The sequence below is a fragment of the Falco naumanni genome, chromosome 6 (assembly GCF_017639655.2).
Source record: "Falco naumanni isolate bFalNau1 chromosome 6, bFalNau1.pat, whole genome shotgun sequence".
Taxonomy (NCBI): domain Eukaryota; kingdom Metazoa; phylum Chordata; class Aves; order Falconiformes; family Falconidae; genus Falco; species Falco naumanni.
In genome coordinates, this window is record NC_054059.1 from 27,965,351 (window position 1) to 27,979,613 (window position 14,263).

The 14,263-nt window shown below is 36.9% G+C and overlaps 1 protein-coding gene across 4 annotated transcripts in view; it reads left to right on the plus strand.

The window, feature by feature from the left end:
• ASAP2 (ArfGAP with SH3 domain, ankyrin repeat and PH domain 2) overlaps window positions 1-14,263 on the plus strand; it is a 96,880-nt gene that overhangs the window by 24,287 nt on the left and 58,330 nt on the right. For all 4 annotated transcript variants that reach the window (XM_040598704.1, XM_040598707.1, XM_040598708.1 and 1 more), the window contains exons 2-4: window positions 616-688; window positions 4,605-4,750; window positions 13,664-13,738. In XM_040598704.1, the coding sequence (XP_040454638.1) occupies window positions 616-688; window positions 4,605-4,750; window positions 13,664-13,738 (294 nt within the window). The remainder of the gene's footprint in view (window positions 1-615; window positions 689-4,604; window positions 4,751-13,663; window positions 13,739-14,263) is intronic.

Here is a 14,263-nt window from a genome sequence, read left to right on the forward strand (position 1 = left end):
CCATTGCACTTCTTTCTTTGAAACAAATTGACTATAAGTGCTTGAATCTTCTGGACAGGATTTAATCTTGAATTTTATGTTGTGTTGCTGAAAGCTTTGCCTAGTGATAAAATGTGTGAAAGATATTTGAGAGATAGGCAATTTATTTTGTTCAGCATAGCAGTGAAAAAGTTCATATGGTTGGAAGTGCAATTAATTAACTAAATTATCTAGGAAAACTGAAATTAAATTCCATTTTTAATATTTTGCCTGGGGAAACAATACTGCTTGTTTCTTCAGCAGTGTCAGAACATACGATGGGTTGGAACTGTTTTAAGCTTCTTTAATAATTTAACATAGGAAGAAGATACTGTGTAGATAGTTTCATTTTAGATGGTGTTGAATATATGTGATGCTGGTCACCAGCAAAAGAGGGAAGATATTTTTTTTTTTTTGTGGACTAGGGGACGAAACCAGTTGTGTGGATGGGGGTAGGAGCTACTAGCAAGTAATTGATTAATTACAGAAATAAAGTTAACCAACATAATAGCGTTATAATTACAGAAGGTTTCCAGAGTACAGGTTTACCAGAGGACAGTCCAGTATTTCACATTTAATTGTTCTCTTTTGGTTTAGGCTCTGGATGTTGACCGAACTGTTCTCTATAAGATGAAGAAATCTGTCAAAGCCATAAACATATCTGGTCTGGGTAAGTACATCATAACTCCTGGTAGTTTGAATCGGTGAAACTGGAGGTTTTAAACAGTCAGTCATCTTAACTGAATCGGAAACAGTTATATAGGTAACTCTGAGAAGAGAAAATGTACATTTTAAATAACAGTCTTGAACTAGCTGCTTGATCATGAGCTCAGTAAGGATGAAATTTTGTGAGGTAGCTGCACCTATCTAGCTGGCTTACTGCTACCAAGTGGGGAAGCTGTGCTCTCCTCTTTCCACCAGGTCTGGGCTACCTGTTCCTCCTGCCACCCCCTCATGCTTGGCAGATCCTTAGATGAAATTTTTAGCTCATATAAAGCTGCATATGCAGTGAAATCAACTTAACTGGGATTAGATGAGCACCTGAAATGGTAAGGCATATGTATCATTGAGAACTGAGGGCATGGAAGGTGTGAAATTACTCTCTTTGGCAGCAGGAAGAAGCTGCATTGGCTCTACTGCTTAGTGAAACCTCACCCTTCCTGGGGGCTTCCAGTTATGTATGTTGAGAACTTCGTGACAAGGGAGAGCTGATGAGCTGCAATTTTTTATCATCATCATGCACAAAGTCAGATATTTCTCTTACAGTGCTGATAAAAATACAAAGCACTATTGCTGTGTGCATTTTTTTGTGTGTGCCAATTTCTTGGAGTTTTGTGTGTTCATCATCTTTGACAAAATAACAAAAGCTTTTGTTTTTGTGGATCCAGCAGCATTTTGTAAATAAGAAACAACATTTGTTTTTGTGAATCAGAAACAGTGTTTTGTTGACTTTTGTTCTGGCTATGCAGTTCATAGCAATTAGAGCTAACAAAACCTGTATTACATGCAAAATAGATAGGCCTGGCAACCTTGGAGAGCCACCAATATCTGACGGAACTTGTGGGTATGTTGGTGTTCAGGTAGAAGGTTATAACAAGAACTGCTGTTGTGGTATAATTCTTATCAGGCAATTGAAAAGAAGTTCCTTCTTGCCTAACGTAATGAAGCTGTTATCTTTTGATTGTGGAGAGTCCAGTTTAAGATTCATCTGGAGCTGTGTCATGTGTTTACATGTTTATTTGGCACCCTTCAGGTTTTTGGGCATTTTGGTTTTTTTTTTTTTTACATTTGTGGGTGGGTTGTTGGTTTTTTTATTAATTTTTGAGTGCTTGACTATGCCTAATAATCAGTGTACATGTTAAAGCATTATATCAAATCACTACAGTTTTTGCATAAAATCAGTACCTTGTCTAGTTTTTAAATTCATGCTGCCCAGTCTTGACAAGAAAGTTTTTGAGGCATTTCTCTTCCACCAACAAAAATGTCACTAACCCAGCCACGTGCCAGCCCTTGGGTTTTCATTTGACAAAATAAAAACTGGGGCCCTGCACTCATAAGAACACAGTTACTGGATTTTTAATATAGGTTCCCTGAGCATTAAGTATACATGTTTTGGCTTTCTTTTTTAATGTGTGAATTTAGGAAACCATTATAGAGGATTAGATAGTGACTCCAATTTGTACATAATTTAGTTTCTTACTTAAAAAAAGCCTCTAAAACCTCAAACCAACCTGGCTCATTTCACTTTTTTGATAGATCCCAAGCCTTTGGTTTGTGAAGAAACTTCTAATATTCATCAGGAAGAATCCGTAATGCAGGGAAAGTATTTTAGAAGGTTCCACAAAAAAATGCCATTTCATGTTCTTCAGAAGCACTTTTGAAGTACCAGTTCAGCTAATAGTATTGCTGCAATAAGTATCATCAGCATTCTGGGGAATGCTGTTGAGCTGCTGTTGAGCTGCTGCTTTGTTGGCTTTATTAAATCTCATACATAGATCCAGAAGAATTGGTCCCTAGGGTGCTGGGGAATAGAAAACCCTTGGGGATACTGTATGGAATAGAAAGCTCTTGCTTGTTTTGTAAGGTAAAAAAGTCAGCATGGTTCACCTGCATATTGCACATCTAACTACAGCGAATGGTAGCAGCCTTTTCACCTTGTTTTCATGCAGTGGCAGCCTTCTTTTTTTGCTGTGTGAATTGTGCCCTGACCTCCACCCTCACCTGGTTTCAAATATGCTAAGCTGGATGCAGGAAGCAGTAAGAATGCAGAAAGCAATATGGAAATAATTCAGCTTGCTGGGTAGCTGTGTGAACTAGAGGAGTTGTGACCTGCCACATCCTGTTGTTTGCTGTCTGTGCCAGTTTGTTCAAAGCTTGTTCAGGTGTGTGTACATCACACAACAGTATTAGTTGAACATCCTTACTTCGTCCTGCAGCTCAAGTAGCAAGAAGTTTGGTAAGTGCTCAGCCCCTGCTGTTGATGCTGAGGAAAAATAAGTACAGTTTAGTGCTAGAGTTTAGTTTTTAGTTGAATAGCTATATGCAAACTATCTTTCACAGGCTGCAAATTCAAGCGCTGACGTTAGAGACTTGTAGAATTAATGTCGTTTGTGTAACTTTAGTTCTACATGTAAATTACGACAGTCTTTAATTACACGTTATTATACCACTGCTCCACAATGTTTTATTTTCATATATTGGAAATTAAATAAAATTTGTAGCTACTTGAGAAGCAGAGTTCTTAAATGGCTGTCCGAACAGGAATGTGAACAGACAGGCTTGTTTCTAAGTTGAAGCGTGCTAAGTTTAGTGAACAGGTTGTATAACTAATTCATAGAAATTTGGAGAAAGGACATTGCATCAGGAATGCTTTGGATATTAAATGCATTGACATACACAAAAGGGCTTGAAATGAAACTGGATCATTGCTTGGGTTTATCCTGGTCTCATGTAATGACCAAGAACAGGTCTTTGTTCTTATTAATGCCTAATCTGTTTTCTAGGGTGTGGTTTCTTTTCCTGACTTCCTTTGAAGTGTTAGAAATTTGCCACAGCTGGAATAAGAAATGGGCAACAGTAACTTTCTCAGGTGCCAACTTGGTGTGCTTTGTCCAAAAGTTCCTTTGACAGGAACTTTATGCCTGTCTACACAAACAAGTAATCTGGTGTCCTAGGAGTGAATTAGTAGGCCAAAGTAGTTAAGACTGAGGCCCCTCAGATTTTCATTATATTTGAATCAGGGGAACTTGCTTTAGGCCCAGACTTCGTCTTATTCCATGGGCTGAATAATCCCCCAGCATGCATGGCTCAAAGCATTTTGAAGGGCAGAAGCATTAGGTGTGTGCTAGATGACTTACTTTGATCAGCAGCCTGCACAATGATTCAGAACCTGCTGTCTCAGTTAAGCATTGGACCACTTCTGGGGCAGAGCTGCTGGTTTTGTTGTCTCGGAAAGGTGTCTAGCTGTTGTGAACCAAAACTGCTTTGAAAACTGAACTGGCCTGTGGTAAGCGCAGACTCCTAGGTTTTGGCTCACATCTGAGTGCTGCTCTGAATTGGAGAGCTAACAGACAGGGGCTTTGCCCTCATCTGTAATGTAGTTTGTAGACCCATTTCCTAAGTCTTACTTGATCTGTTGCCTTCTATTGTAGAGATCCAGAACTCTGCCAACTCACTTGATGTCCTCTATTTCTTTATTCAGCACACAGTTAAAATTAGAGAGCGATAACAAAAGATTCTATGAGATCATTATAATGAGTTGAGAATTGTTATGCAGTCTCCGGTCCAATGCGGAAGTATTGTGGGTCTTTGTAGAATGGGTATCTGTCAGATGATTGTCTTGTCTTGATGACATATTGTCCATTGTACAGCATGTGGATAGATAGACATAAACCAGAATTAGTGAGATACATCATACTTCTGGCATATCAGCATTAAAAGATAAATAATGAATGTTTAGCATATCAAGTAAATATTTTTAGCAAGAAATCATCTGAACAGGTTTTTTTTAAAAAAAACCCACTCAATTGTAATTTCAATAACCTTTTATCTACTGATGATATTTTCATGTTCTGCTCTTTTTGAAGCTCACGTGGAAAATGAAGAACAGTATACACAAGCACTGGAGAAATTCGGAGGCAACTGCGTTTGCAGGGATGACCCAGATTTGGGAACAGCATTTTTAAAGTTTTCTGTGTTTACAAAGGAATTAACTGCACTCTTCAAAAATTTGGTAAGAATTACTTAAGAAAAATATGTAGAAATTTTAAATCCATTACAAAGGCTCTATTTCTGAATTATAATAGCTCTTCATGTTGAAGACAATTTGTGTTTTAGCAACCAGTGTTCTTAAAAAATTCTCAGCTTAGGAAAACGTTTCATGCTCTAGCCTTTCCTCTTGCAAAACTCAAAGAACATGAAACAACCCAAATGACCACAAAAATCAAACCAACCCAACAAAAAACCCTCTTCTAACAATTCTCATGTCTAAAAGCTTCCCACAATAAAGTAGTTATAATGTGTATTATAAAACACACATATCAACTTGCTTTAAAATTCTGAAACCAGCAAAACCCAGCTTGGTTTACTCTGCATTCATGTTGCTTTTACTTTTTCACACTTTTCATTTGTGTTTATAAAGGGAGATTTTAGTGTCCCTGAAAGAGTCTTTTGCTTCTTAGGGAAGAGTCAGGAAAAACAAAATCAAACATAACACTGTAATGACAGTATTGTCTGCTGGGGACCAATCCTGCAACTGAAGCCAGTAAGATTTAAAAACACTCTTCAGTGAGCCAAATGGGATGGAGCCAAATGGGCGAACAGGAGTTTTAATTATGAATGGAGAATTTTCAGCCTCATTCTCACATTAATCAGAGGGTACAAAAAGAGCAGATTCTGACTACATTCTACTAGCTGGAGCTTTCCTATGTCTAAGTCCCAAATCCACTGGAAACCACAGAACTCATAAACCAGAGGCTAGGAAGGGGAGATGACCCAGATTCCTACAAGCATTTAAAAATCTGTGCCTGCTGTAATCAATGGGATGGAGACGCATCAGATGCCTTTGTGAGTCTAGACCAAATGTCTGTAGTTTGCAGCCAGCTGGTCATAATCAGTTCTTTGGGGAATGTTTCCAGCTGATGGGATTTAGGACAGTCCCATTCACTCCCTGATGCTGTCCTCTTTTTACCCATTCGTGATATTGATGAGAGAGAATCTAGCCCCAAATGTACTTGACCAACCCTGAAATGTATTTCCTAGTGGTCATATTGATTTGAATATCTCTGGAGGTACAAATATTATCTGAGATTATATATAGAAGAGGTATCCCTGCTGAGTGTCAGTCAGTTATCCTGAGTCTCCCATACAGAGGCAGACTGCTCATATGGAAAGGGAAATGGAATTCTTCTAATTGATACCTTCTGTTGACTAAAAACCCCTCTCTATCATGTATTAATTGCAATATGGTGACTTCATTAGGCAAATGGATCTGGGAAATGTGATCTTTAGGTGGTTTTAAAAAGCAATCTACTAAAAGCTGCACCCCCTCCTCAGAAAAAAACTTTTAATGTATTATTTTTCAAGAAGAGTCTTAAAAGGTAAAAAATGTTGGCATTTAAAAAAAAAATCTTAGCTATTTGTTCTCTTCAAAACAGTAATTACTATGTTTGCAAAATGTTTCTGACAGGAATAGCTTTTCAGCCAAAAACTGGAAAGCACAAGAAAAACAAAGTATCTATAGGAAGCGAAATGTATGTTGTTATTACCTTTTCTTACCCACATAAACTTTTGTGTGTCTTCTCCAAGGAATATTTCTGAATCTTTTTGCTACGTACTGCTTTTTCACTAGCAATTATGTATTTTTGCTTCAGTTTGTATGTGTAAGAAGAGGATATGTCTTGAGATAGTAGCTAAGTCTTAGGGTTTTTTTCTCCATTTATTGAGTTTTCTCTATTTTTGAAGCAAATAATAACTTTGGATGGACATGAATGTAATTTAATTTTTTTGTTGTTGTTGTTAACATTGCAATAGCATAGGCACCTTCTCTAATACTGTCTGGTGAAGGACAGGTCTCTGTAAGGTTCTGCTCTTTCCTATTATGCTTCATATTGTTGAGGTTTGAAGCTTTTTGTTTTCTCCTGACTGGCAAAACTGAAGATACAGAGGAACCTAATGGTCCCTGAATTTGGTGTCTTTCTAAGGAAATAGTTTCCTCTAGAAAGAAGTACATAAGAAAAAAAGATGTAAGCTTCATTATTGCTTGAAAATACCATATGTATAAATAATTTTAGAGTTATAAAATAACTCTATTATAAGAGTTATTTTATATAATTAAAAGAATTATAAAATAGAACTATAGTTTTATGTAGCTTTGCCTATTAGAAGTTAATATCAGTAGAATAAACTGTTGGTAACTTGTCACTTTGAAAGTTTGTTCATAAGTTCACTGATGGGTGTCTAGTTTAAGAGGTTACAAGGGTATTGACTAGTGTAAAAAGTCCTATACAGTAGTTGGAAATAATTTGGGTTGCTGTCTTTTTATAGTCACAGGCATATGTGAAAGAAGCCCCATGTATTCTCACGGTGTGGTGAAGTATTCAACTCCGAACTCTTTCAGCATGTTAGCAGTAAAACCATCCCTCTCCTCTGGGGTTTCCTTCTAGCACTGAACATATTTTGGTTGTAAATAGTTTCATCCAAAATGTAGCTAGGGCCAAACAACCTTCTGCTTTTAAACAAAAAAGTTCTGAAAGGTACTCTGTTTTTTAAATAGACCTATCCCTATAGTTTCATAGGGCGCTGAGTTTCCACAGAAGATTTTAGCTGAAATGAGTGAGGGATGTGCAAGGAAGTGAGAGGACATGTTCAGACTGGAACAGATGCCAAAGCTATTAACGCTGGCAAAGCTGTAAGGCTACTGTCAAGTTTTGCTTTGTCATATATTTTGCTTTTGTTTCTAGAAGCTGATGTGTTCTGTCAGCTCTTGGCCTGGGTGATGTTTAGAGCTGTAGCTCTAAAGTACTTCTGCAAAGATTTTCCTTGAATTTGTCTTTAGCAAGGTGAAGGAAAGCTGTTACAAAGTTGTTCTGCTTTAACAGGGTTTTAGGTTGTTGTTTTCTCTAGTGTTTTTAAAGTTTTCCCCAAAGACTTTGATGGTTTTGTGGACTTACCAAGGCATCAGTGTTTTAAAATACTTCATTAACAGCTGAAGTTTTTTGTTTTTGTTTTTTTTCTTGGAATCCAATTATTCAGTTGTAAGCTATTCAAGTTAAAGTTCAAGTCTTGGGGTTTTTGTATGTGTTTTACTATGCTTCTTTTATCTGTGCACTTTTAAGTACTGCATAAAACTCAAAAAACTTTGAAGAGCTTTGGTTCTTCACAATTGAAGTGATTTATAAACGTGTTTTTAAGAGGAGAAATGACTTGACATATACTGTATTTCACGACCTTGTAACTACTCACTTTAGACTTTCTAACACATTGTTTGCATGGTCTGGATCACTTTATGATATACTGTGCGTTGTTTTTTTTTTCTCTTGCCATAGCTCCAATATCAAGCTACAAACTTTTCTTCAACTTCTTCTGGATTAGAAATGTTTTTAAGAAGACTGATCTATCAGTATGTCTGTTTTTGCTAGTGAACTATAAGAAAATACTAGAGGCATTTTCAAAGGTAACATGGTACCTTTGGTGGCATGTACAATATTGCTTTTCGATGGTAACCTTGGTGTTAATTCCTGATGGAATGGTAGCACCCGCAGTTCCCAGGTAGGTTAGGTCTGCATGGCACTTGTTTATAATGTTAATTACTCTGTCTTAATAAATTTAGTGCCAAGTAATAAAGTGTGAATCTTAATATGAAAAATGTTAGGACAAGGAAAGGCAATGTGTTTGCACTCTAAATGTTTTTTCCTTTAGATCCTATTCTTAGATTGCTACACCAAGAAGAAATAAAATCTGTAGTTGCCTGTCATCTTTGTCAGCAGTCCTTGAAAAGGATTTGATCTGTGAAGATGAAGTAGCTACTTAACGATTTCTATTTTCTGTATTTGTTGTTCTTGTACATGCTCTTGTCCGTTCTTTTTCATTTGTTTAAATTTAAAGTTAATGAGACATGCTGGAGGACTGGAATCCAGTATTTCCGCTCTGTGGAAGGTAGCTGGGAGGAAGAGATTCCATGTGGGAAGTTTTACTGTTAGTAATCCTTGGATTTTTAGCCAGGAGAGATGGAAGAACAGTGTTAATATTTTTCTGACCATATGCTCTTGTTTTACTTCAGCTTTTTAAAAGTAAGAAGAAAGGAGATTTGATTACATGTAAAAGGGTAACAAATAACAAACCTGAAGGAAATACCTTTTCTGTATTACATAATGAACTGTATTATGTGATTTATGCTCAGAATTTTCTTTCCAGGGTAATATTTCACACAAAGTTTTTAAAAAATGTTTGGTGCCTGAACCTTCACAAGCATATTTTGTTTAGAAGGACTCATCTTAGTAAGTGCATAAAAAAAGCTACAGATAGATATATTTGAGGTTTGGAGTATTGTATGTGAAGCTTAATGATTTAAGTTGTGTTGTTTTGCTTTTCACTGTTACCCTTGAGGAAAGATTGGCTTAATGGTGAGAAGAAAAAAAGGAGAGTGTTGCTTGATTTACGTCTGTAAAGATACAAGATGCAATAATTCCTCCTTAGTGACATGGGTTCAGCTCTACCTGGGACGTTATCTTTATTTCTTTCCCCGAAAGATAATGATCCAACTGGAAGAAACTCAGAGGACAGTAACAAAAAATGATCGGAGCTTGAATAGTTTGATTTATGAAGAAGGCTTGGAACAGTTGGAAGTGTGTGGTTTGCCTCACAGATAACTGATTGTGGAAGAGGAAAATAATAAATTGCACGTAAATGGGATCTCACTGTGGAAATATTAGATGAAGTGTCCCAGAGAAAGTGATAGAAGCTTATTGTTTAGATGTTATAAACTAGGTTAGAAAGCATGCAGTTGGGAAGTCTCCTCCACTGGCAAGGAAGATGGGCTGGAGTAACCTCAAGTCTCTTTCTTCCTTTGCTTTTTGAATTCTTTAATTTATGCTTTTAGAATTCTTGACTTCTAAATACCTTCTAAAAAGTATTTCCTGTCATTTTTGTGCTTGCACTTCCTATTAGAGAAGCTCCTAGCCTGTAGTTTGTATATTGGTGGTGGTACAGGGACTGTTTCCAAGTAGTACATGGTGGCCACACTTGGTACCTTGTGTGAAGGCATGTTTCTAGGCAGCTGAGCCAGCAGATCCATGTGTGGGCAGATAGCGATGTTCAGCTCCTGTTTCGCTAAAGTCACTTTTTCCTATGGCATATATGGGTGGTGGGTGATGTCCACCTCAGCCGCCAGCCTGGTGTGATGCAGTTTGTGCCATGGGGGACACCACTGTGCTGCACCTGGGGCAGGGTGTGAAGACAGCAGAAAGGCAGTGTTGTGTCCTTGTGTATGAGAGGGAAGCATGGTGCAAAGATGAAAGTTTGTGCTATAAGCCTTTGTTACATGGTTTTCTGAAGTCTTGGGGTTAGATGCTAAAGCTTAAAGGTCAGACAAACAGTGTCTCTTCTATACTGGATGTTCTCACTTCCACTTGCTCCCTGCTGCGTTGACTGGCCTTGTTCTACTAAAGCTCATATCACTGGGAAAACTTTTGGAAAGTATTAAATCCAATAGTACTTGCCATAAAAACATGAAAATAACTTAAATAGTGATTTGTTGGCAGGCGGTACTGCCACCATCTGTGCACACCCAAGTTCATGGGTGGTTGAGAAGCCCACAGCCAAGTACATCGACTGCATGTAGAATGTAGCAATGGCAATAGGAGTCATATCATACACCGTTCAACTACCTGAATTTTAGTTTAAATTGAAAATGCTTAAAGATCTGCTCTGTTTATCTGCTTGTTAAGGTAAGTATTTTAATTTCTGAAGTAGTGAAAAGGCTTTCATTTTTTTGGCTTGGATTTAGAAAGCAAAACCAATTCAAGTACTACAGGCAACAGTATCCAAAGCTCTTCTGGAAAAGACTCATTAAAAATAATCAGGAGGGCTGGCGAAAGAAGAACGTCAGTGTTTAGCCACAGGCTCTTAAACTACTTGAAAATCTTCTTTCCCCTTTGCAAATGTTGGCTTCCCTGTTGTCTCTACCATCACTTCTGGCAGCTACGTGTTTTGTTTATTTTTACGTTCTCCCTACTGACATTTCTTTTTCTCCTCCTCTGAGCCTTCTCCAACTTAGGAAGTTTTAATTTATTACCCTGTCTGTGTCATCTTATCTTGTTGGAAGCTGTCAGAGGAAAACTGCAGGTCTGCCAAAGCAGCAGTGTTGGAAGTGGAAACCAGGTCAACTAGGTTTTCAATATTTTTTTTTTCTTTTTTTTTTCCCCCCAAACACATGGAACTTGGTAGTGTTCCTCTGAGGCAGGGTGACTAATTTCTGTGAAGCTTTCCTGCACCTTTGAGTATGTTTCTTTTTAAAGAATATTTTAAAACATAAAAAAGTCAGAGTAGAGGCAGTTGCATACATTTTGGCTCCCTGTATACACACAGAGTAGGAGCTGCAGCATATTAATGCCTCTCTGAGTTCCAAAAATGGGTCTGTATTTTTAGATAGTTCAGCTTAAGCTTCTTGAGAGAGGGGAAAAACATGAAAGATCTTTCTTCTTTGTATCGCTTGCTGATTTATAAATATGAGCAAGTATGATTCATCTAGCTAGGTTAATAATGACAAGTTAATGCATTATGTATGTTTACATTTGTTGCAAATAAAATAGGAGCATAGGGAATACAGTAGACTAGTAATAATATACAGGTGATAGCACACAAAAGGAATTAATTCGAATAGGCAGGCATTCTCCAAACTGTAAAAAAAATGAAAAAATGTTCAGTTTTTTCCTCCTATTCTTTTTTTTTTGAGTTGCTTTGGACTTCAGGCCCCATGACTTGAAGTTCTAGGAAGTATCCAGAACTGTTTGGGAGGCTGATTGATGTTTATATGAATGTGTCTGGGATAATACTTCAGGGTCTGACATTTTTTTTCTTTTTTGACTTAAGGAAGAAATAGTTGTCTTGAGTCTGCTGTTGAGAAATGCTTTATTCTTGCTTTGTACCTATTTGTCTGGATTTTAAGGTAATTAAATGGAGGCTATGGAAAGTGTTGATCTTTAGGTTAGACATTTGACTGCATCATAATTATAAAACAGAATAGCAAAGTAGAAAACTTTGTATAGAATGATATCTTAGATGAGACCTCTTCTGCTTGTCCACCTGGATAGCCATACTGGGTGTGTGTCTACATGTTCCATCTGTCTTTTTCTAGAATAAGTTTTTATTTCTTTACCTAAGTTTTGTGTGATGTAAACCTTTTTGCTTATCTCCTATATCTACAACATACAATTTTATTAACTTCGAGCATGGTTATGTTGATATGCAGATGTTATAGTACTGCTGAGAACCTACGAGGTGGATGGCCTCCAGCACTGCCAGCTAAGCATGTGTAGATGTTGCTCCTTCAATTTTTATGGGAATTATTTGGGGAAAAAAACCCAGAGAGAGAGCTGAAATTTAACTTGTCGATTCTAAAGGCCTGTGGTTGAGTCCTGCAGCTTTTTGGGAAGGAGGAGAAGTAGGGTGGGGGAGGAGAAATGTGATTTGTGATAAGAGTTTTCTATATTTCTCTAGCCTTCCCATGCAGAGGCGATCTCTTTAACCTCTGAAATTGATGTACTTTCACTTTCTTTTTGGTTGCTGGCTGAAAATTCAAACAAGTTCAGTAAGGTAGCATCTTTGAAGAGGAAGGGTGGGGGTTTGGGGTCTTTGTTTCTTTTAATAGCAGCACTGCTGGGGATGGGTCCCCTGAGTCTTCTCTAGTGAGACCACCAAGTAACTATAGGGTGATAATGTTTTCTATTTTTCCATTCTGGGGAGGCAGAAGCGTGACCATTAGAAAAAAATATTCTTGAAGTTCCTGTTGTTGTCCTTTCTTCTCTGGATGGATTATACTAAAAGGACCTTTGATGTTCCTCATATTGTTCCTGAAGAAACAGAAGCTTTTGTTGCTACATGATGCAAAATTAAAATCCATCTTCATATATGCATTTCAGTGTTTCTTGAAAAAAATCACGTTTTAAAAGAACAGCTAATAATAATATCCAAAAAAGAAACCCATCCCAAAGCAACCTTCACCAAACTGCTGCAAAAGTTACTCTGTTTTTTTCCATTGTGTGGTTCTAAAATACTCTGGTTTTTACTCTTGCATGCAGTCCATTTGAAATGTTACAGTTTAAACTCTGTGTCTAGACATCATGGCCCATACCTTGAACATTTTCTCTGAATCATAAAGGATTGGACATGAAGTCTTTTTTTTTCCTGGTGTATGCTACTTACTCCTCCTGTCGGTCTTCATTCTTTTTCCTTATCAAAATATTGTCATACCAATACTGATCTAAAACCATGAGTATTTTACTGCTGTCTTAATTTGAAATTTTTCTTGAATTACTTACTGAAGTTGTCATAAAATCTTTGCTTCAAAGTTTGAGAATAAAGATAAGTAAAGCAGATATATTACATTTTAAAAATAAATGGAAAGTACTCGAATAGTGGCTTTTTCACAGGCCAGCATTCTTTGTCTTTGTAACTTCTGTTAGAGTAAGGTGCCTTGTATTGTGAAAATAGCAGGTACATTTTATGGAATAGGTCTGAAGAGACTGGAAAATAAAAAAGTTCAATATAAAATATACTGGTGAACTTAAAACGTATAACTGCTGAAAAACTGCATGATTGTTTTCATGTAATTTACACAGTGAAATCAGGCAATGTAAATATTAGTGGTCTTACTTTGCAGTCACTGTTGGATGAGATGTTTATCATCAGCAGTAATTTTGCAGGTTTCCTGCTGGCTTGCGTGATAGTGTTTCCAGAGTAAGTCTAATTAACTCATGTTCCCTCCATCTTTGATTACTGGCTGTACTGGTAAATATCTCCATAAAGCAGGGTTAGGAAAATAATGTCTAAGATTTCACTGTGGAACTTTCTGAAATGCATGAATTAAAGCAGTGTCTGTTCTGCATTAAAATATATTAAAAGTTTTAATGTAATTTTTTTGTTACAGATTCAGAATATGAACAACATAATCAGTTTTCCATTGGACAGTTTGCTGAAGGGAGATCTGAAAGGAGTGAAAGGGGTATGTTCTTATTTATAAGTGTATATATTGTACCAACAATATATGTATATTTATTTAGCTAGTCTATGAATCCTATTTGATGGAAGGAATGGGTTACTAAAGTAACAGAGTAGCTTACCAACCAGGAGATGTTGGGGATTTTTTTGTGAATTGAGTCATTCCTGTTTGTGGTTTCACATACAGCATGCTCTTGACTGTGTATACAAAACAACATTTTACAAGCTTTAGAAGCAGCCCTGAGATATAGATAAGTGGAGAAAGAAGGGTAAGTATTTGGATATTTACTTAGTTGAGAAGGGCATAGTACTTTATTTAAAAGGATTGTTATTAATATATTTATTTAGCATTCTAAACCTACCTGGAACAATACAGATTATTAAGACAGACATACTAGGCTGCATGAGCATAGGATTTTTCTTAAGAAAGCTGAAATCTGTCTGTGCCCTGAGGATGTTTCCTATTTGAAATAATAATAACTTAGAACTCAAGTAATGATACGTTTATAATAAATTTCAAAGCCTATAG